Source organism: Rhinopithecus bieti, unplaced genomic scaffold (genome assembly GCF_001698545.2).
Source record: "Rhinopithecus bieti isolate Rb0 unplaced genomic scaffold, ASM169854v2 scaffold_56246, whole genome shotgun sequence".
NCBI lineage: Eukaryota > Metazoa > Chordata > Mammalia > Primates > Cercopithecidae > Rhinopithecus > Rhinopithecus bieti.
Genome location: NW_016821943.1, coordinates 641897 through 664325, shown reverse-complemented (window position 1 = coordinate 664325; position 22429 = coordinate 641897). Strand labels below are relative to the sequence as shown.

The window sequence follows — 22429 nt, the reverse complement described above, 5'->3', positions numbered from 1 at the left end:
AGCGTTGACTGATCAGGGTGATGTGCTGAAAAGTAAGTGGGCAGGCAGGCAAGGTCGTATTGGGCAAAGGCACTGGGCGATGGATTTAGGATTCATCGTTTTATTTTCTCAGCTTTTATTTACTTGGAGTTTCATCTAATAAAAGCCAAGAAAATACTGAAGAGTCCCCAAAATGGCAACTCTTCAAATAAGCGAAGAGGATGCTTTTTAGTTGGGTTTATTTGATGACAGGAATAATATCTATTTCGATAAAATACCGCGGGGCTGACCACACAAGGAATCAGGCACTGGAAAAAGTCCCAAGGCAGAGGGTTCATGCTGAAGGCAGAGCCCCTGGCTGGAGGGGCTGTCGCTGCCCAGCCGGATTCCACGTTGCTGGAGGGGGCCGGCGGAGCCTCTGCTCTGCTGTGGGGAGAAGTGGCGTCCTGGGGTGTGTGGCTGAGTTTGCAGCTCTGCAGTCAGGGGAGCCTGTGAGTTGGGGGCTGGCCTGGGCAGGGCCTCCTCTTGGGGAACTTAAGAGAGGAAAGCAAGACGGAAAGGAAGATTGTTGTTCATTTATAGGGCCTGAGTGGAGGCTGTCTGCTGACGGTGCTTTCTGCTGCACATGCCTGATCACTGTCTCATCTGCATGTAAACCAAGTGTGTCTTTATGTGTATGAAATAGACTTTATTAAGTCAGAAACAGACAACAGGTATTTTCTGCTAGCACCTCCACGTGTTTTAGAGAGGTGTGGTTGGAACTCGGTGTGGTTGGAATGCTTCTCTAGGTGACTTCATGGTTGGAGGGTCGGATGATCACGGCACTGCTTGGACCCCCCCCCCCGCTTGCTGCTGCAGCGCTCTGCTGCACTGCCCATATCTGCTCCATGCAGTTCTCTAGGAGGGAAACTGATGCTGCCCTCACAGGAGAGGCGCACGGGGTCCCTCACAGACCTGCTTGGAGCTGCACCTGACCTGGCAGCCTGAGGTCAGAGCGTTTGCTCGCAGTTGCCACACGAGCTCCATGCCATGCCTCGGGCTCTTGGAAGAGCCTCAGCATCTGACAGAGGAGTGGCCTGGGCACTGGATCCCAGTGTCTGCTTAGGCCATGTTTTATCAGTCAGGAGGTGCAGGTTCTAGGCTGCGCAGCCTGAGTCCTCAGAGCCCAGCAGCCTTGGCCTGCGCCAGCCTCTCCACGCCACGCAGCACCGAGCTCTTCTGGGCCTGGATGCCCTGTGTGCAGAGTGTGGAGGAAGTGTAAATTGGCTCTTCCCTGCTAGAACCTCCATGCATCTTCAGAGCCGCCAAACGGCATGAAATATTGAAGGGAGTTGGTCTAAGAAGGGACTTGGAGTTTCCCTTCACATCTAGTTTGGTTGCCCTGGAGCCTGGTGGGCACTGGTGGGCCCTGCCTTCCTTGCAGTGGCTGTCGTGTCCTCTGTGCGGGAGGGAACTGCCTGTCCCTTGTCCACTGACCCATGATGCCTGCTGCATGGCTTGTCACCCCTTCCTGCACCCAGGCCACGAAGCTTGGGGAGGGTGTGGGGGGGATCCAACCTGGGTGAGAGCTCAGTGCTGCTTGGCCACCTTGCCCTTGCCTCCCAGAGCTGTGGCTCCCACCCTCTTCCTGAGCACCTGCCCTGCCTCCTGGCCCCTCCTTTCTGGCTGTGAGCGGTGTGCTGCTCCTGGGCCTGCTGGGCTGCAGGACTCTTCTCGGGAGCTCCTTCCTCCCTCCTGCGTCCTCTCCCCATTTCCCTGGGTGAAAGGGCTTCTGAGTTCTGATTCTCAATCCCATCCTCAGCGACCTGGCTTCTGTCTTGTCATCTTCATCTCCGTCTACTCCACAGTCAGCAGACTGGCCTTAGGTCCCCATCCCCCTTCCTCAGGCCCTGGCAGCCGCCATTCTGCTTTCTTCTCTATGAATCTGACTACTGTAGGGACCGCCTATATGTGGACTCATACAGCATTTGCCTTTTGGTGACTGGCTTATTTCACTTAGCATAAAGTCCTCAAGGTCGATCCATGTTGTGGCCTGTGCCAGCATCTTCCTTTTCGAGGCTGAATTTGATTGCGTTTTCTGGATGTGCTGTACTTACTCATTCATCTGTCAGTGGACATGTGGGTTGCTTCTACCTTTGCTTTCATCTGTATGTTGTTCGTGATGCTGCTACGAACGTGTTTGCAAACATCCCCTGCCTCTTGTTTCTATAAATAAAGTTTTATTGGGATGGAGCTGTGCTCATTGGCTTATGTGTTGTCTGTAGCTGCCTTTGTCCTACATGACAGTTGAGTTGCAGTGGGGACCATGTGGCCCAAAACCTGAAATATTTACTATTTGACCCTTGACAGGAAAAGTTTGCCAACCTCTGTTCTAGTCTATTGGATATTTCTCTTCATCTTCTGAAAGTGTTGAAATCTGAAAAACAGAAACAACACAAAAACAAAAACTGCCGAATCTGATTTTCTTGCTGTAGCCCCTACAGCTCTCATCCGTCCCCTCAGTTTCCCTGTGGTCTGTGCTAGCGACCCCACCACCCCCCCGAATCAACCTGGTGGCCTGACTCTGACCCACGCGTGCTGCTGCTCTGGCCTCTGTGATCTGCCGTCTTGAGCCCTCCCCTCCCCGCCCAGCCCCTCATCTCTGAGTCCAGCCCAGGGCTCTGTCCGTGCCGCTCTTCTCACTGCTGTGGTTTTCTCTTGGCTCCCTTGTCTAATTCCAGTTCTGGGAAGAGGCTGCTGCTTCCCAGACCTCTTCTGGGGACAGACCCCCAGCTGCGGACCCGGAGGTGCCTGGCCTTGGCCAGTGCAGGGGCAGGGCCGTGGGTGCAGGTGACCTGGCTCCGGAGTGTGCTTGGCAGTACCTTCACCTCACCAAGCCTTGCTCTTCTTCTGTGTAAAATGAAGGTAATATTTATCTTGCTAGGTTGTTGTGAGGATTTGGGTTAAGCCATGTAAAATGCTGGTACACGTTGGCATCTCTAGGTACCCAATAAATGGTGGCGTGGATGAGGATGTTTACGGCGATAGGAAATAACAATAGTCCTTTGGGTGTCTTCTCCCTGAAGCTTGCTCCTCCAGTCGGCCCATTGTGTGAACACCCGCCTTCACCACATCCTTCTTGTTTGCTTTCATCCTTCGGTATTTCTGCCTGTTCAGTCTCGTCCTGCAGCACCCTTCACATCGTCGCCACAGTGATCTTCCTAAAGGGCATGTGTGTCAGTGGTCACACCAAGCTGAACATGCCCGATCACGTCTGAAGGGCACTTGACCCTGTTCTGAAGTGGCCTACGGTCCCGTGGCCCTCAGCAAAGCCAATGGATGTGTACTCTGCTTCCTCCAGGAAGCCCTCCCCGACCTCTGGTGGACACATCTTGTGGTTGGTGTCCACAAGGAAGTTCCTGATTAGCCTCGGAGCTGCCCAAGGGCCTCGCCACTCCTGGCACATGGCCTGGTGGCTGGCCTGGGGCAGAAGTGCATGGAAATGGAGGGCGTGTTGGAGGGGTGGAGTGACCCTCCTGGGAAACTGCTGCCTGGCCTGTGTGCCAGTCGGGAAGGGCTGTGGTGCTTCCCATGGGCGGGCTTGGCAAGCCCGTGCTGAACACTGTGGCGTCCTGATGCCGCCTCCTCCTCACAGCTACAGAGGGCCGGAGCTGGAGATGTGGTCTCTGGGAGTCACTCTGTACACGCTGGTCTTTGAGGAGAACCCCTTCTGTGAGCTGGAGGAGACTGTGGAGGCTGCCATACACCCGCCATACCTGGTGTCCAAAGGTGAGCACGAGCCGCAAGTGGTAGACAGTCGACACTGTCCTTAGAGACCAGCCACTGTTTATTTCCCATTTCCTCATTCCTCAGTGTATCTCTCTCCATATCAATAGTCTCATTTGTTTCTTTTCTATTCACCAAATAATTTGCACATGACTTTAAAACATCTTGATAATTCAGGTTTTTTGTTTTGTTTTGGTTTTTGGTTTTTGGTTTTTTTTTGAGACAGAGTCTCGCTCTCTGTGGCCCAGGCTGGAGTGCAGTGGTGCGATTTTGGCTCACTGCAAGCTCTACCTCCCGGGTTCACGCCATTCTCCTGCCTCAGCCTCCCAAGTAGCTGGGACTACAGGCGCCGCCACCACACCCGACTAATTTTTTGTATTTTTAGTAGAGACGGGGTTTCACTGTGTTAGCCAGAATGATCTCCATCTCCTGACCTTGTGATCCGCTCTCCTCAGCCTCCCACAGTGCTGGGATTACAGATGTGAGCCACTGTGCCCGGCCGATAATTTAGTTTTTTTTCATGTTCCCCTTTGGATCTTAGAGGCCCTTTTGTGAGAAACACACTTGCAGTCAGGACAGTGAGGCTCCAAGTGGCCCTGCTGAGTTGGTGCCTACATGGTTAAAGGAACTGGGGCCTGAATCCAGATGCAAGGCTGGGGGCTCCTCTTAGCTTGTGCTGGCATCCCCTCGCCTGTCATGTTAACCCTGTGTTATTCACAGCATAGGTAGAGCCCCTGAGAACAGACCAGTTAGGAACCTCTGCACTGCCTGATTTTGGTTGAGTGAGATGGCATCTTGAACTCCAAGCTTTCATGTCAGAGGCAATGAGTGTTTCCTGCAGCTTCTCTCCAAGCACAGCTGGGCCCTGCACTAGAGGTCCCTGGGCCGCCTCCTGCCCAGTCAGAGGCTCTGCGGCGAGTGGTGGGCACCCAGGAATCTGAGATGTTTTCCACTTCATCCCAGTCTGGATCTACCATCTGTGTTCTTTGTGTCCCCAGAACTCATGAGCCTTGTGTCTGGGCTGCTGCAGCCAGTCCCTGAGAAACGCACCACCTTGGAGAAGCTGGTGACAGACCCGTGGGTAACACAGCCTGTGAATCTTGCTGACTACACATGGGAAGAGGTGTGTCAAGTAAACAAGCCAGGTGAGGCTTCTCAGCATCCCTCCACCCCGTGTGACTTTGCTTGGAATAACGAGGTCCCCAGGCTGCCTTCCTAGGTCAAAAGGAGGAAAAGGAGGCTCTCTCCCCCATGCTGCCTTGGACACAAATGTCAGGGCCTATAGCTGACCTGTCACCTGTGAGAGGGGGTTTGATTGGGTCCAGAGGCATTTGGACATCACTGGGGTTCAGGGTGTGGCTTTGGGCCTTGGAGGGTGGGCAAGTGCCATGGGAGCTCCGGGCAGAAGGGGTCAGAACCCTCAAAGATGGTTTGAGGAATGCAGCTGGTGATGGTCTGATTGGGCCGAAGGGGAGGATGAGGCCACAGATGCTGAGTGTGATTTCTCTAGCAGCCTGGGGGGCCCAGGGCTCTTCAGACAAGGCTCTGACCACAGAGCCACAGAGGCAAAACTGCTGCTCAGAGCATTTGGACCAAGCTGCTCTTGATGGCCCTGGGCTTAGATCCCCACCTTGGGAGGATCTGTACTTCCGGGACATTGCCAGTTGGATTTCTGAGGGCCCCACCTGTAAGCTTTTGTTCTAGGACTTCTTGCGGTGAGAAGCAAAGTATTTTAGAACCTTAAGATGTTAGTACATGATACAGTTACCTTCTTCTTTCTTCAGAAAGTGGAGTTCTGTCCGCTGCAAGTCTGGAGATGGGGAACAGGAGCCTGAGTGAAGTGGCCCAGGCGCAGGAGCTTTGTGGGGGGCCCGTTCCAGGCGAGGCTCCTAACGGCCAAGGCTGTTTGCATCCTGGGGATCCCCGTGTGCTGACCAGCTAAACACCAGCTTCTTGCTGCTTTTCTCCACTTGGTTTGGAAAATCATACAGTTTTCAGCTCCATCTGTTTGGAGAAAATACATTCTCAAGCATCCCCAGTTCACCTTCTAAAAACTCATGTCCAGGTTTGATAAACGCTAGAACAGAAGACAGTGATGCTGTATTATTTTAGTCTTATTACATAGATTTGGAATTCACTTTTTCCATGACCTAGAAAAAAACATTCCAGTGTTCAACTGTTTTATATTATTAAAGGACTTTTAATTTGTGAGCTTCTGAAGGCATGAGTTTTCTCTTTCTCCTTTTGTAGATGTGTGTTTTGTTTCCTCTGACTTGGCATATGCTCATCTGAGCGATGGATGTGACGGCTATGTGAAATTTGTAGAACTGGTTAGTCAAATGGCCAGACCATTTCATTAATGTAGTTCCTCAAACACTTTTCAAATTAAAGCACCTTTGTTAGTAAACAGTTATCCTGACTTTGATGTTGTGAACTGTTCCCATGTGCTAAATGTGAGAAATGCTTGATTTCCTCATTTTTCCATTTGTGCACCCCACTTGCCACAGCTGGAGAGAAGTCTAGCCTTGGCCATTCTGGGGTTCCGTTTACAAGCAGGCCCTGCCAGGGGTGGGTCTAGGGCTCTGAAGCTTACTCCCATCTGGTTAGACTGGGGAGGGTGGTGTTCTCAGGGGCCTCCCTTCTGTCTGGGCTCTGTAGCAAGACTCTGCTGTCAACATGTGACTGGCTCACTGCCAGCAGTTCCCAAACATCCCATGGCTAGCCAGCTCCCACCTCTGTCCACGTGAGGGGTTTCCTGGCCCAGCCCCCACCTCTGGTCTATGTGAGGGGCTCCAGCCCTGTCTATTCCTCAGGGCTGCTCAGGTCCCAGGGTGTTTCTCAGATACTCCGCTGGCTGCTTCCCTCTCTTAGGCTCCAATCCATCCCCCCTCAGACAGACTTGGCTAGGTCAAATACCATTGTTTTATTTCATGTCTGTGTTAGAGAGGAGGGCATAGCTAGAGGTGAGAGCAGAACCTTTCATTTTTTTTTTTCCCTGCTGAGACAGTAGGAAAAAACCCAAAACCTAAACCCCCACGCTTTTCCCACGTCATCACTTGCAGGCTGTTTTTCCACATTCTGAGACTCCTGCCCAGAACCCTCTGGAAGCTGCCTGGGGGCCAGGCTGCCTCCAGCATGGTTCTGAGCTATTTCTAGTGGTTATTTAGGAGGCACTCAACTGTTTTAGGATGATCAGAGTAGAGTTAATTTTAGTACCATCTAGTAGGATATGGGATATTGCCATCCCTTTCTTCAGAAAGTGCTGCCTGAGCCTCACTGCCACCACAAGTGACTGAAGGAGTTGGTAGGGAGTTGTGGGAGGAGGATCCTTCTCTATCAGGGACATTAAAGGTACAAGGGTTTTAGAGGTGTATAGTAAAGTCAGTGATGTTTAGTCTTCAGAATTCAAGTGAGTTTTCTGATGTTTTAAGAACTCTACTTTGTAGTGTTTATGATGCTTATAACACAGAGGATGTTATAGAATGGTGTGTATTTATTTATTTAGAGACAGTCTCACACTGTCACCCAGGCTGGAGTGCAATGGTGCGATCTCGGCCCACTGCAACCTCCGCCTACCAGGTTCAAGCAATTCTCCTGCCTCAGCCTCCCGAGTAGCTGGGATTACAGGTGCCCACCACCATGCCTGGCTAATTTTTTGTATTTTTAGTAGAGATGAAGTTTCACTATGTTGGCCAGGCTGGTCTCAAACTCCTGACCGTGTGATCCGCCCACTGCGGCCTCCCAAAGTGTTGGGATTACAGGCGTGAGCCACCGCGCTTGGCCAGATTGGTGTTTTCAGAGAGGTGTTTAATGGGTTGAGAATGCGAAGTCCCAGCTTTCCAAGAACTGTTATTTCTTTATAATAAACAATAATTAAAGCTCATCTGACTTGATGGCAGTGGAAGGTCTAGTATTTTGCAAATGTTCTTTGCAGAAAGAACACAGAGAGGAAAGTTCTGAGGCTGACAATTTTTCCACTCCATTTTTTTTTTTTTTTTTTTAAGATGGAGTCTCAGAGCTCTGTCGCCCAGGCTGGAGTGCAATGGTGCAATCTCGGCTCACTGCAACCTCTGTCCCCTGGGTTCAAGCAATTCTCCTGCCTCAGCCTCCCAAGTAGCTGAGATTACAAGTGTGCATTACCACGTTAGCCAGCTAATTTTTGTATTTTTAGTAGAGACAGGATTTCACTATGTTGGCCAGGCTGGTCTCGAACTCCTGACCTCAGGTCATCCACCCATCTCAGCCTCTTAAAATGCTAGGATTACAAGCATGAGCCACTGTGCCCAGCCCACTGCATATTTTTAAAGCATGGTTCAAAAGAGCAGTTTTCACACAAGACTGAAGGTGATGTCAATTTTTTTTTTTTTTTTTTTTGAGACATACTTTGGCTCTTGTTGCCCAGGCTGCAGTACAATGGCACAACCTCGGCTCACTGCAGCCTCCACCTCCCAGGTTCAAGCAATTCTCCTGCCTCAGCCTCCTGAGTGAGCTGGGACTACAGGTGCCCGCCACCATGCCTGGCTAATTTTTGTATTTTTAGTAGAGACGGGGTTTCACCATGTTGACCAAGCTGGTCTTAAAACCCCTGACCTTGGGTGATCTGCCCACCTCGGCCTCCCAGTGCTGGGATTACAGGCGTGAGCCACCGCACCTGACCTCATGTCGATTTTTCATAGTAATCCCTGTGTCCCAGCTGTCATTTTATTTCTAGAGCTAGATAACCTGTTACAGGTTCCTTGATTCTTTCCAGGGAGTTGGCGTGGCTCATGGGATTTTCTTAGGCTTTTGGTGTAGCAGTAACACAATTTATTGTGAGATGTTGACAGCTAAGTATTTTGAGAAGAAAATTACAGTGTAACAACAAAAGCAACCAATTTTTAATTTTTTTTCCTAGACAAGGTCTTGCTCTGTTACACAGGCTGGAGTGCAGTGGTGCAATCACAGCTCACTGCAGCCTCAACCTCGTGGACTCAAGTGATCCTCCCACCTCAGGCTCCTGAGTAGCTGGGACTACAGGTGCAGGCCACCGCTCCCGGCTAGTTTTTGTTTTTTGTAGAGACAGGGTTTTCCTATGTTGCTCAGGTTGGTCTTGAACTCCTGAGCCCAGGCGATCCTCCTACCTCAGCCTCTCAGAGTGCTGGGATTACAGGCGTGGGCCACTGCACCCTGCCAAAGAAACCAATTCTTTAGTTCTACACAGATTGGAATCTTCCTTTTCTTTGATATAATCCTTTTGTCAAAAGATAGTTTTACAGAAACAGTTTAGCACCCAACCCCGTGCCTGGCGCAGAGCAGATATGTAAATGTGTACCCATGCAAGAATCAAATCCTTTATGTCAGTCCAGATGAAGTGGATAAAACAAGAAATGCTTATAAATTAAGGCTTTGGTGGCAGGATTTAGGCAGCTGAGAAAGCACACCTTTTTATTCTTCACAAGTATCACCTTTTGAAAGATGCCTACGCTCTTATCCTCAAACATGTCGAGAGAGGAAATTTAAGAATGAATACACATTGGGCTGTAACTTTACTGTATTTCACCCTAACGGGGAACCAGACCTCTTAAGTTGGGAAGGCTCTTGCTTATAAAGGGAAATGTGCCATAATTCCTGTCATTTCACTTGGGTCTTTTAAAAACGGCAAATTCTCATCTTCCACTGGCTGAGAGTAAAAAAGAAATAAAAGCGGTAAAGACTTCTTTTTGTGCGTAGGTGGCCCCGCTGTTCACGCTGAATACAGATTTTTATACAATGAAACCTTAAATCTCTCTATCTGGAACGGAATCCATTTTTCCTGCCTCGGGGAGGATGTCTGCGCTCTCGGTGAAGTTCCTGAAGCAAGGAACCAGTTCCCCTCTACCTGTATCTACCTGTCCTCTTGAGAGGAATTCTCAGGTCATCTGAAACACGAGTATGGGCCAGGACGACCCATTCGTTCACCCAGCCCAGAGCTCTGCGAAGCGGGACACCGGCAGTGCAACGGGAACGGCCGGACGCCGACGCCCCGGAGGACTGAGGCCGCGGCAGAGGCGGCGGGGCGGTGACGGGGGCGACTCCGACCTCCCGGCTTTGCGGAGGGGCGGCCCCGGGACACCTGAGCCCCGCGGGGTCGTGAGGGCTCAGCACAGGTACGGACCGGAATCATGATCCACCAGCACCGCGCTGGCGCTGGGAACTGCGGTGGTGACGGACCGGGGGCCGGAAGTGAAGGACCGGGGAGGACGGCTGCTTCCGGCGCCGTAGCTGTTGCCATCTCCTCCGCGCCATGGCTGCGTTCTGCCGTCAGGTGAGGTCGCGCTGGGCGCGGGGGCTTCTCCAGGTGGCAGACGGGCGGGCAGCGACGCAGAGGAACTGCGGCCCCCGGGTGTTTCACGGCCAGGTCGTGGAGCCTTTCTGGAGGTCCGTGCACGATTACCTGGTTTTGGCATCCTGGACCCGTGGCTCCGCTCAATTTTTGTGGGGTGTAGAGTTGACTTTTTTTTTTTTTTTTTTTTTTTTTTTCTGAGACAGAGTCTCACTCTGTCGCCAGGCTTGAGTGCAGTAGCGCGATCTCGGCTCACTGCGGCCTCCGCTTCCTGGGTTCAAGCAATTCTGCTTCAGCCGAGTAGCTGGGATTACAGGCGCCCGCCACCATGCCCGGCTAATTTTTGTATTTTTAGTAGAGACGGTGTTTCACCGTGTTGGCCAGGCTGGTCTCTAACGCCTGGCCTCAGGTGATCCACCCGCCTCGAACTCCCAAAGTGCTGGGATTGCAGGCGTGAGCCGCCGCGCCCGGCCTGAGTTGACTCTTGAACAAGAGTTTGAACTTCACAAGGAGGGTAACATGTATTTACTATTCATTAAGAGGAAGCGGAATCCGCATAAAGGTCTTGAGGCTCGAGCCCAGCGACTGCCCGGTGTTCCTGGCGGAGGGAGCATCTGGACAGGGGAGGCTGGAGAGCAGCCAGGACTTGGGCTTGGCAGGCTGGCCCCGGGGCGACAGTCGATGACGCTGGAGAAGGGGTTGGGACCGATGTGAAGGGTTTAGAGCAGGGGTTCCCCAACCCTCGATACCGGTCCCTGGCCTATTAGGAACCAGGCTGCACAGTAGGAGGTGAGCGGCGAGTGAGCCAGCCAAACTTCGTCTGCATTACAGCCGCTCCCCTCGCTGGCATTGCAGCCTGAGCTCCGCCTCCCGTCAGACCAGCCGCCTTAGACTGTCACTGGAGCGCGAACCCTATTGTGAACTGCGCCTTTGAGGGATCTAGGTTGCTGCTCCTTATGAGAATCTAATGCCCGATGATCTGTCACTCATTGTTTCGCATCACCCCCAGATGGGACCTTCTGGTTGTAGGAAAACAAGTTCAGGGCTCCCAGTGATTCTACACTATGGGGAGTTGTATAATTATTTCATCTTACATTACAACGTGAAAATAATAGAAATAAAGTGTACAACAACTGTAATGTGCTTGAATCATCCTGAAACCCCTCAGCAGTCTGTGGAAAAACTGCCTTCCCTGAAGGCAGTCCCTGGTGCCAGAAAGGTTGAAGACTGCTGGCTTAGAGTGCCTGGATGATTTGTGCGTAGTTTATTAAGCACCATCCTGAACAGCTGAAGACTTTTGAGTCAATTGGGATTGTGTATGCAAGTTGATTAACTACTGTGACCCTTGAACAACACAGGAGTTAGGGGCACCCTACCGCCCCGACACCAGTTGAAAATCAGTGTGTAACGTTTGACTTCTCTAAAACTCAACTACTAGTAGCCTACTCATGACTGGAAGTCTTACTGACAACATAAACAGTCCGTTAACACATATCTTGTATATCTATTGCACTCTGTATTCTTAAAATAAGAATAGAAAACGTTATTAAGAAAATCATAAGGGGCAAAACCCCGTCTCTACAAAAAATACAAAAATTAGCAGGGTGTAGTGTGCGCCTGTAGTCCCAGCTACTCAGAAGGCTGAGGTGGGAGGATCCCCCCAGCCTGGGGAGGTCAAGGCTGCAGTGAGCCATGATTGCACCACTACACTCCAGCCTAGGCAACAGAGTGAGACCCTATCTCAAAAAACAAACAAAAATCCTAAGAGAAAAGGTATTTACTATTCATTAAGAGGAAGTAGATCCTCATAAGGTCTTTAGGCTGAAGTGGAGGTGGAGGAGAGGTTGGTCTTGGTGTCTCAAGGGTGGCAGAGGTGGAAGAAAATCCACATATAAGTGGATCCGAGCAGTTCAAACCCTTGTTCAAGGGCCAACTCTGTATCCCACAAGATTGTTCCCGTGGAATGAATTTAAGAACATGAATCTGGAAAGCAGTCTGAGTCCAGTCTTTTCTGGCACACATGACCAGGTGACCTGGTTCTTCCCTTTCCTCCATGTCCCTGCTTCCATCCTTAAAGCCGCACAAGCTAACAATACTGTACCTGCTTGACTCCCATCTCTGTGACCTTGAGGTACCCTGTTCTCTCTATGTGAGCTTCCTTCTCAGTAGGCTTCAGTTCAGATATGATTTTGCAGATTGCTTTAAAAACTGTATGTTTGTGTGGAACCAAGGCAGTAAGTACTCTGGCTCAAAAGTCTTGTGGTGTCCATTATACTGGAATAGTGAGGAATTAATTGTCTTTTGGTCCCGTGTCTTATAGGTCCTTGATTGGCACCGCCTGATCCCCCTCACCTGGGCCTGGATGGCTAGGCAGACTCCTCATCTTGGAGAACAGAGAAGGATGACAGCTTCCTTGTTGCGTAAACTGACTACAGCCTCCAATGGAGGGGTCATTGAGGAGTTGTCTTGTGTTAGATCCAATAACTCTGTGCAGGAACCAGAGTGCAGGAGGGATCGTGTTCAGTGCCTCCTTGAGAAGGAATGGACTCCTGTGGAACAAGGGTCCTCGGAGCTGGAGAGGGTCATCAGTTCCCTCCTGGACATGGGTTTCAGCAATGCCCAGATTAATGAATTGCTCAGTGTACGACCAGGGGCCAGTCCTCAACAGTTGCTGGACATCATTTCAGAATTTATCCTCTTGGGTCTGAATCCAGAGCCTGTGTATGTGGTCTTGAAGAAAAGTCCCCAGTTATTGAAACTGCCTATTATGCAAATGAGGAAGCGCTCCAGTTACCTGCGAAAGCTTGGGCTTGGAGAAGGTACGAGAAGATGCAGATTTTGGCTGGGTGCGGTGGCTCATGCCTGTAATCCCAGCTCTTTGGGAGGCTGAGGCAGGCAGATCACTTGAGGTCAGGGGTTCAAGATCAGCTTGGCCAACATAGCGAAACCCTGACTCAACTAAAAATTAACTGGGCGTGGTGGCACATGTCTGTAATTCCAGCTACTTGGGAGGCTGAGGCATGAGAATTGCTTGAATCCACGAGGCGGGAGGTTGCAGTGAGCTGAGATGGCACCACTGCACTGCAGCCTGGGTGACAGCAAGACTCTCTGTCTCAGAAAAAAAAAAAAAAAATGTTATATAATGTGAGAGGAGCTAGAGTTGGGGAAAGAACAGCCTAAGGTGAGATGGATTAGGGAAGCTTTCTGAGTATGTCAGTGTTCCTGGAAAGGAATGTATAATTCGGCTTGGAGGTAAGGAGTAGGAGTGGCCTTCTGTGCAGAATACATTTCGAGAGGGAAGGAGGAGTTAAGACTAGAAGGAAAAATTGAGTGCCAGGGCAGAGACTCTTGTCTGCCTTGTTCACTGTGGGGTCTTTAGCACCTACTGTTGTGGGCACATGGTATGTGTTCAGTGGGTTGATGCTGATATGTGATGTTGATAAATATATGTACATATAACATTTGATGTTTGAATCAACATGAAATGGTCTTAGTGCTCTGTCTCTGTGATGTGATGTCAAACCAATATCTCTTGTAAAGACAGATTCCAGCCGAGTGTTTAGATTTACTGTGGAACATGAGAGATCTTGCCATGTTCCTGGGAAACTGGTGGAGTAGCCTTCCCTTCCACTTACCCTTCACTCTTGCCTCCAACAATATTCACATCTCAAGGATGCTCAGAGTTCCTTGAATCTCTTTAAGGGCCTTCTGGAGGAGTTGGGGGTCTCCAAGGACTCTTACTCACTTTGACCAGAGGAGTTACACTATTATTTCTTTACATTATTGACTCTTCCTGGTAAGATTTTTTTTTTTGAGGCAGGGTGGAAGGTTTAGGACCCACCATTTCACAGCATCTCTACAGGCCTCTTTCTCTAGAAGATAAGAAAAAGGTAGCCTTGTATATTTTTCTTAACAGATTCTCTCTTACAGTGTAATCTAGAAGTCTAAACTTAATACATTATGTGCAGTGGTTATTAATTAGCAAACTCAGTACAGCCTTAAGAGAAGAAGTAAACCTAAACTCCTGAAATTCCTCACACATTGAGATAATCGCTGACTCAAATGTTAGGAAAATTTCAATTAACAGTTTAAGTAGCTGACTTTAAGTTTCCAATTACTGAATTTTGTTCAGCTATCCCTAGGAAGGCCTGGAATAGTCCCCGTTTACACCATTAGTGCAGTTTTAATGGGGCCTCTTTCACTCAAGGCGCCCTGGCTGGGAGAAGATATATGGTGACCCTGGTAACCAGGACGCCAGCGTTGGTGCTGTGTGTCCTCATGATTACTATTATTGTTATTACTGTTATGATGATGATGAAACTCCTTTTCATTGAGTTCAGCTTGAGAATGTTAGTTGGGAATGCTTCGATGACTATTTTATTATAGAAGGAAACATCAACCCAAATCCCCAATATGCAGGAAACTGCTCTCCCATGTTACTCTCTGATCGTTCCAGTCAATGCCTGGGAAATTATTTTCCAAGTGAGGAGGGCAAGAGGAGACCCAAAATACAAAGTTGGCACCTTTCAGGTGGGAGGCCAGAATAAAGCAGGAACATGGGGAGGCAAGGCTGGTGGGTCTGAGGAGTGTCAGGAAGTCAGTGGGGAGATGTATCATTTCCATGGTGCTTCTGGGAAGTTAGATCTGAAATTGCCGCTTGCTCTGTGGAAGGAGAGGATCCTTGTTTGTTTTTAAATGTGGACTTAAATTGGGTGCAGCTAGCTCCTTGGGTTTCTGGAGTATCCTGAAATTATGTGCTTGCCTTTTTTGAACGTTCTGCAGGGAAATTAAAGAGGGTGCTTTACTGTTACCCTGAAATTTTCACCATGCGTCAGCAGGACATTAATGACACTGTCAGGCTTCTGAAGGAGAAGTGCCTTTTCACGGTACAGCAAGTCACCAAGATTTTGCACAGTTGCCCCTCTGTTCTTCGAGAGGACCTGGGTCAACTGGAATACAAGTTTCAGGTGAGAATGACTGATAGCGTGATTAGTGTAGTAACAGCAAGTTTGTCAGGTTTTTCAAATGTAGTAAGGCTCAGTTATGTGGATAAGAAGCCTCAGACAGCTCATATTTGAGTGGAGGAAGTGAAAGACTAGATTCTCTGCATACATCAGCCAAAGAAAATTTGGTTCTGGTTCTTTAATTTATTACAGATCAAACCTGTTCTTCAACTTTTCTGCCATTAATAATGAATGATCCAGTCCTATTCTGAGAGTCTAAGTGGGGACTCTGAAATAGCTAATTTTAAAATAGCCGAAACCTTCCTGTCCTCTGAATTTGTTTTGCATGTTGATTTTGAAAATGTAATTTTAATAGTTGTCCAACTTTTTAGTAACAATTATGACAACTTTGGCCGGGCGCGGTGGCTCAAGCCTGTAATCCCAGCACTTTGGGAGGCCGAGACGGGCGGATCACGAGGTCAGGAGATCGAGACCATCCTGGCTAACACGGTGAAACCCCGTCTCTACTAAAAAATACAAAAAACTAGCCGGGCGAGGTGGCGGGCGCCTGTAGTCCCAGCTACTCGGGAGGCTGAGGCAGGAGAATGGCGGGAACCCGGGAGGCGGAGCTTGGCAGTGAGCGGAGATCCGGCCACTGCACTCCAGCCTGGGCAGCAGAGTGAGACCCCGTCTCAAAAAAAAAAAAAAAAAACAATTATGACAACTTAGGTGGAATTTCTAGATGTTTTCTGAATGTTTTGCCTATTCTTTCCATATTCCTTCTTTTCCTTCTCCGTTTAAAGAAAAATACCACCTCTTCCTCCTGCCCCTTCTCCCTCCTGCCTCTTCTCCCTCTTGCCCCTTTATTTCCTGCTCCATGTTTCTCAGGATGAATTTGAAAGTGTTTTGAAACTGCCCTCTGTCACACAAATGTCAGTATTCTAGAGTGGGTATTCTGCTGTCACCAATTAGGCAATTATTTTTGAATCCTTTTGTACAACTTAAGTTTATATGGTTTATAGAATGATAGGTTTCAAGACTCTGTATCTGGGACTCCTAAGTGTGTTTGTGTCTTCCAGTATGCATACTTCAGGATGGGAATTAAGCATCCAGACATTGTAAAGAGTGAGTACTTGCAGTATTCACTAACCAAGATTAAGCAGAGACACATTTACCTGGAGCGACTGGGACGGTACCAAACCCCTGATAAGAAGGGGCAGACACAGATCCCTAACCCATTGCTCAAGGACATTTTCAGAGTTTCAGAAGCCGAGTTTTTGGCCAGGACAGCCTGTTCTTCTGTTGAGGAGTTTGAGGTTTTTAAGAAGCTCCTGGCTCGGGAGGAGGAGTCTGACAACAGCACATCTGATGACAAAAGGGCAAGTCTGGATGAAGATGAGGATGAAGATGATGAGGAGGATGACGAGGCGGAGGATGATGATGAGGATGAGGACGACGAGGAGGAGGAACAGCTATGATGGAAAGCCTAGAGCAAGGGCCCAGAGATATCAAGGAAGCTTTTCATTCTCTTAAAGCTTTTGGGTCCTTTACTTGACTCTTCTCAAGTTATTTTTTATTCTAAAACTGGTCTCTTGATGAAAAAAATTATAAGTCACCTGAGAGGCAGACAGATCAAACCAAACAGGAAATGCAGTCTGTGGGGAGGGCCCTGTCCCATCCTGAATAAAATACTTACTTTGAGCTATTCAAATCAAGGGCACTCAATACATGAACATTTGGTTTTATTTTTTTCTCTTTTGAATATGTTGGTGATAATTCCGTGACAGTTGGAAGATGGGGTTCGTTCTTCTGGTTCAGGAATCACTTTATATTTCCTTCTAGTGATAGAAATAAAATTACGAGAAGGCAATGTGAGGTTTTAGTACATCATGGCACTTTATTTTGTGAGAACATGTAGCAGGTTTTCCACAAAATACTTGTTTTAATCCAAAAGTATATTGCTTCATAATAGCATTCGGTGTACAGCAGAATAAAAGGAAGTTGATTCGTGATGTATTGGTTAATTTTGCAGGCTTCCTAAGGCTAGCAAAACATTGTGGCAGTTTTCTTTATCTTTGTGAAGAACAGGCCCTTCCTGTTTGGGGAGGTTGGCTTTTATGTCAGCTCTTGGCCAGTGGTCACTTCCAGGCCTGGTGTCTCCGGCCCTGTAGTCTGTAGTGCCAGACTGTGCTGGCCTGGAGAGTGCTGGGGAGGGTGGAGGCCAGGGAATGGTTCCATACAGTTATCTCCCCTGCCCTGGTTACAGACGGCTTCGAGAACCAGAGAAGAGCACAGGGTCATGGAGCAGGTGGGCTGAAGCCAGGGTCACACAGGGAGCTCTCCATGACCCCCCAAGGTGGGTGTGGGGTGGGACGTGTCACCTTAGGGAACTCAGTGAGTCCGAAGAACAATTTGAAGTGTCGGGAACAGAGAAGAGAAATTTGATGTAAGCCAGGGGTGATCCCTGAGGTAGAGGCCTGTCTGATGCCATGAGCTCTAAGAGAGTCCTGGAGGATTGGTACATCCTAGAACATTCCAGTTAGCCCCTCCTTAGGGGAAACTGGTATAGGATTGATGCAGAGAGCATTTTTGATGATGGGACCAAAATTCAAGTCTCCTTGGTAGCATTCTAGGATCGACTAGATTCTAGGATCTGGTAGATTCTAGTGGGTAGAGACCAGGGATGTTATAAAACATCCTACAGTGCACAGGATGGCCCCACAAGAGAGAATGATCCGGCCTAAAATGTCAGTGCTGAGCCTGAGAAACTCATCGAAGGCCTGGTCCAATAAAGTAATGTGACTGTTCACTCGTGACAGACAACTTCAGATGGTAAATGGACTTAGGATAGTATTATTTTATTTAGAAGAAAAAGAAGGAGCTGGTTTTTCAGCAGGGTTCCTTTCCCCTGTGCACTGGAATACCCTTGGTAGGTGTGAGCTGCATGCTATTGTGGGGATTCGGCACTGAAGTCTGGGTGCTTTTGTTTTCTCCAGCAGCCTTGTCTTATAGCGTGACTGCAAAGAAAAAGACTTGTTTTGCAAAAGAAAAGCAGCTCGGTGACTCCCTCCCTCCACATCGCCACTGAGTCAGACGGCAGTGGCAGTCGTCGTTTGCCAGTGGAAGGAGTTCCTGCGAAGGGCAGGTGCAGGAGGTGAGCTGACACCTGAGGGGGGCCCTTGCCTGTGGGGTTCTCCACTGGAGGACTGGGCAGAGCAAAGATTCCCTCACTTATACCTGGCAGCCCACATGCCATGGGGAAAAGGGAGAGTTTTTCTTTATTGCCTTGCTTGGCCATAGGCAAAACTGTCTGGAAATGAGACATTTCACTGTGCCAGTGTTTTCATTTTCTCTTCCATGTGGCATCCCGGTCACGGCCACTCTCCCCAGAACCTAGGCTGCTGTTCTTGTGCCCAATCAGAGGACTAAGTAGAATCCTCTATCTGCACTTGGTTAGATGATCAGTCCATCCCAGTTTCATTAGCAAAAGGGTAATTCAGCAACTCATGATTGCTTCTTTCATTTTGATACAGAAATAAATCTTTATGCTCCTGACAGTTTTCTGATTCTGTTATTACTAATGTCCTTGGGTGGACTTTGAATATTTTCAAGGAAGCCATTTGAGTTGTTAAAAGAAGCCACGTGGGAAACGCTGTGGTGGCCTCTTTGGAATGTTTCAAGAACGAACTGTAATTCCTGAGCACCAGGAAGTCTTTTTACTAGATATTTAAAGTGTAAAACATCCCAACAGACGAGTCCTGTGACAGCACAGCACCAAGCTTGGGACTCAGGAGCCAGTTCTTGTTGACACAAAGGCTTCTAAGCTAACACGGGAGCATATTGGCATTTGCTGTGTGGCTGAGGGGCTTGAGGTCCTAGTAGGGAGTAGAAAGTTTCCTAGTAGATTCACCTACTTTTCCAGTGCTATCACTCGATCTTAGCATCTGCTAGTAATGCCAGCTTACATGGACAGACAACGGCGGGTCCCAGGGCGGCAGGAAGTCGGCAGTACGTGTTTGTGAACGTGGTTTTCTCTCAGTTCACCCAGTGGCCCTTCACTGAGCTCAAGACCCTTCACCGAGCTCCACCTTCTGCTCTCAAGAAGGTCTGGAGACTGGGGAGCAGTTTGGGAGTGAAGGTGAGACTTCTCGAATTGCCTGTTCCTTCTTTCTGAAAATGACAAATTGCAGAATACACAGACACATGCACATGAAACTTTAATAAAGATAAAAAGCCTAAAATATACTCTAACTCTTCAAAAAACATTTTTATAAAAGATGAAAGGAAGGAGGCCCTCTTTGTGGCTGGAATGCTGGCTCTGCAGAGTCAGGGCGATGCGGCAGGGTGCTGGCTTTCCAGCTGGGTCAGCCATCATGAGGTTCAACATGAGAGGAGGTGGGATTGGCTGCTCTGGTTGAAACATTCGCAGGGGAAGACAGCTGCTGCGAAGCATGGTGGGAAGCAGATGTGGTGAGGTGCCGCACTGTTCTGCTTCTGAAGATGGGGATGTCTAAGATCGTGTTTACTACCTGATAGCCTAAAACAGTACTACTCGAGTCATGGACTAAAAGGAACCTTAAACATTGTCCAGCCCAGCCCAGGTGTCTGTCTCTGTTGCACTGAGACTTGTAAGGCGTCCTTGCTGCTTCGTGGCAGTGTGCCTTAGCTTTCCAAGTAGGGGTCTGGATAGCTTTTTCCATGAAAATTCAGGGGTCTTTGATGCCCTTGTGACTTGTCATTCAGGGATGGCTTCCACTGTTTAAGGCTGAAGCCTAGGTGATCTCATAGAACAGGGTTCACCAAATATGGCCCATGGGCCAATTTGGCCCCCACCTGTTGTAAATAAGTTTTTATTGGAACATTGCCACAGCCATTCAATTCCATGCCTGTGGCTGTGTCTGCGCTGTAGCCAGAGGGACCTCTGGTCTGCAGAGCTGAAAATATTTACTGTCTGACCCTTTCCAGAGAAAGGCTGCCAGCCCCGCTGTTGTCTGAAAGAGTCTGAACTCCACCTTAGTGTTACCATTTCCTCTTCCGGATTGTCCTAGTCCGTAGGACGGCTTGTCGACCTGCACGAGCGTCGAGCATCGTAACTACGCTGGAGGACCAGAGCAGGGGCGGCTGTGTCTGCAGCCTGGCTTTCCTTCCAGCATCACCTGGTCTCTGCCCTTCGGCCCCTGCCCCCATCTCTGTTTTGAAAGTGGTCCGTCATGGTTCCTTCTCAATTCATTAGGCCTCGAAGGCAGAATTTTTTCTCTGGCTTTGGAGTGTAAGAACAGGTTTCCGAATACTGCAGAAGCATGGCTGACAGCCTCACAGATCCCGGGGAATGGCCAGCTGTCATCCCATCGGCAGAGGCACAGACCACACCTTCGGGAACAGCAGCCTGGGTGAGGGCACAGGCTGCTTAAGGCATCGCAGGACTCATAGGTGATTGGTCCCAGAGGGGACTCTCAGGGCGGGCTGGTGTGTGCACAGGCCTGGCCATCTGTCTTCTAGAGGCCTGAGGAGAGAGGTCCCAGAGGGGACTGACTCCAGCGAGGACCTTTTCTCTCAGGGTGTCCTTTTCATCCAGTTTTAGACCTCATCTTCCTGGGTTTTAGAAACTCGTGAGGTTGGTGGAGTGCAACAAGAACGTCTTAAATCCTTCGAAGAAAAAACAAAGTGAAGCATGAGGAGAATGGCAGGCATTCCCACTCCTCTTTAAATGGGCTGCATCCTGTTTCTCTTAGTGGCCCTCAGGGCCTCTGTCATCCAGAGGACCCTGCCTTCTTAGAGCACCAGGATTCTACCATAGGACAGTGCACACGGGGAGGGGCAGCCTCCACTGACTACATCCCCATCTTTAGGAACAGGTGGGCTCAGCATTACAACTGTTAAATGGGAAATCAACAGGCTGTTCCTCTTCCCTGCCCTCCTCCTTCCAGTAATGACTCGGTCTTTTCTCCAAGGGCACGGCTGCATCAGGTTGCTCTGGGTTGAAATGAATTCTCATGTTGTTCTTGGGTAGGTGTCTGGGTGCGTTTGTGTCTGTTTCCTGCTTTTTTGTGTGTTTTCTCCATTATTTCAAGAATAGGTGTTCTATAAGCCAGTATTTGATAATTAGTTGGGGTTTCTGATTTGTTTTATGGGAGTGGATGTGCTAGGCAAGCTTTTAAAAAGATACATTAATATTTCAGGTGACTTACCACCATGTAAATATCTCAAACCCAAATTATGTTTGTGGATTCTTAATCCTAGTACAGTTAGGCACCGTATGATGAAGGACCACACGCATGACAGTGGTCCCATGAGATTACAGTGGAGCTGAGGTCATAGCCATGGTACAAAATTCTTTTTTTTTTTTTTTTGAGACAGAGGGTCTTGCTCAGTTGCCCAGGCTGTAGTGTAGTGGCACAATCTCAGCCCACTGCAACCTCTGCCTTCTGGGTTCAAGTGATTTTCCTGCCTCAGCCTCTTGAGTAGCTGGGATTACAAGTGCCTACCACCATGCCTAATTTTTGTATTTTTAGTAGAGACGGGGTTTCATCATGTTGGCCAGGCTGGTCTCAAACTCCTGACCTCAAGTGATCCGCTGGCCTCGGCCTCCCAAAGTGCTAGAAGAATTCTTTATGTGTTTGTGGTGATGCTGGTGTATACAAACCTACTGCACTGCCCTGTGTATAGAAGTCTAGCACATACAATTATGTACAGTACATAATACTTGATCATAATTTGTGATGTTACTGGTTTACGTATTTACTATACTCTTCATCATGATTTTAGAGTGTACTCCTTCTACCTATAAAAAAAAGTTGGCCGGGCGCGGTGGCTCACGCCTGTAATCCCAGCACTTTGGGAGGCCGAGGCGGGCGGATCACGAGGTCAGGAGATCGAGACCATCCTGGCTAACAAACGGTGAAACCCCCGTGTCTACTAAAAATACAAAAAATCAGCCGGGTGAGGTGGCGGGCGCCTGTAGTCCCAGCTACTCAGGAGGCTGAGCCAGGAGAATGGCGTGAACCCGGGAGGTGGAGCTTGCAGTGAGCCGAGATAGCGCCACTGTACTCCAGCCTGGGTGACAGAGCGAGACTCTGTCTCAAAAAAAAAAAAGTTAACTGTAAAATGGCCTCAGGCAGGTCCTTCAGGAAGTATCCAGAAGAAGGCATCATTGTCACAGGAGGTGAAAGCTCCATGTGTGTTACTGGGACACGATGTGGAAGTGGAGGAAGGTGACATGGATGATCCTGACCCTGTGTAGGCCTATGCCAATGTGTGTGTGTGTGTCTTAGTTTTTAACAAAAGTTAAAAAAGTAAAAAATTAAAATTTTTAAGAACAGAAAAAAGCACTTAGAATAAGGATGGAAAACAGTCTTGAACATCTGTACAGTGTGACTGTATTTTAAGCAGTTATTTTAATTTAAAAGTAAAATTAAAATGTATAAAGTAAAAAAGTTACAGT

The 22429-nt window shown here is 48.8% G+C and overlaps 3 protein-coding genes across 12 annotated transcripts in view; 2 read left to right on the top strand and 1 right to left on the bottom strand.

Annotated features, from left to right (window-relative positions):
• Positions 1 to 6157, top strand: part of PASK (PAS domain containing serine/threonine kinase) — a 52079-nt gene extending 45922 nt beyond the window's left edge. For 4 of the 6 annotated variants that reach the window (XM_017860676.1, XM_017860677.1, XM_017860674.1 and 1 more), the window contains 3 exons: positions 3614 to 3747; positions 4743 to 4889; positions 5529 to 6157. In XM_017860676.1, the coding sequence (XP_017716165.1) occupies positions 3614 to 3747; positions 4743 to 4889; positions 5529 to 5686 (439 nt within the window). In that variant the 3' untranslated portion in view covers positions 5687 to 6157. Of the gene's footprint in view, positions 1 to 2699; positions 3356 to 3613; positions 3748 to 4742; positions 4890 to 5528 lie in introns of those variants that run through there. The other 2 variants (XR_001883118.1, XM_017860678.1) reach the window with 2 other exon arrangements.
• Positions 6158 to 9940: 3783 nt separating this feature from the next.
• MTERF4 (mitochondrial transcription termination factor 4) lies at positions 9941 to 17000 on the top strand. Its single transcript, XM_017860673.1, has 4 exons — positions 9941 to 10027; positions 12366 to 12864; positions 14828 to 15012; positions 16068 to 17000. The coding sequence occupies exons 1-4, from the start codon at positions 10007 to 10009 to the stop codon at positions 16464 to 16466; spliced, it is 1104 nt and encodes a 367-aa protein (XP_017716162.1). The 5' UTR covers positions 9941 to 10006; the 3' UTR covers positions 16467 to 17000.
• A 2188-nt stretch (positions 17001 to 19188) lies between these two features.
• SNED1 (sushi, nidogen and EGF like domains 1) overlaps positions 19189 to 22429 on the bottom strand; it is a 59120-nt gene continuing 55879 nt past the window's right edge. For all 5 annotated transcript variants that reach the window (XM_017860668.1, XM_017860669.1, XM_017860671.1 and 2 more), the window contains one exon: positions 19189 to 20634. The gene's annotated coding sequence lies outside the window, so the exon portion shown is untranslated. The remainder of the gene's footprint in view (positions 20635 to 22429) is intronic.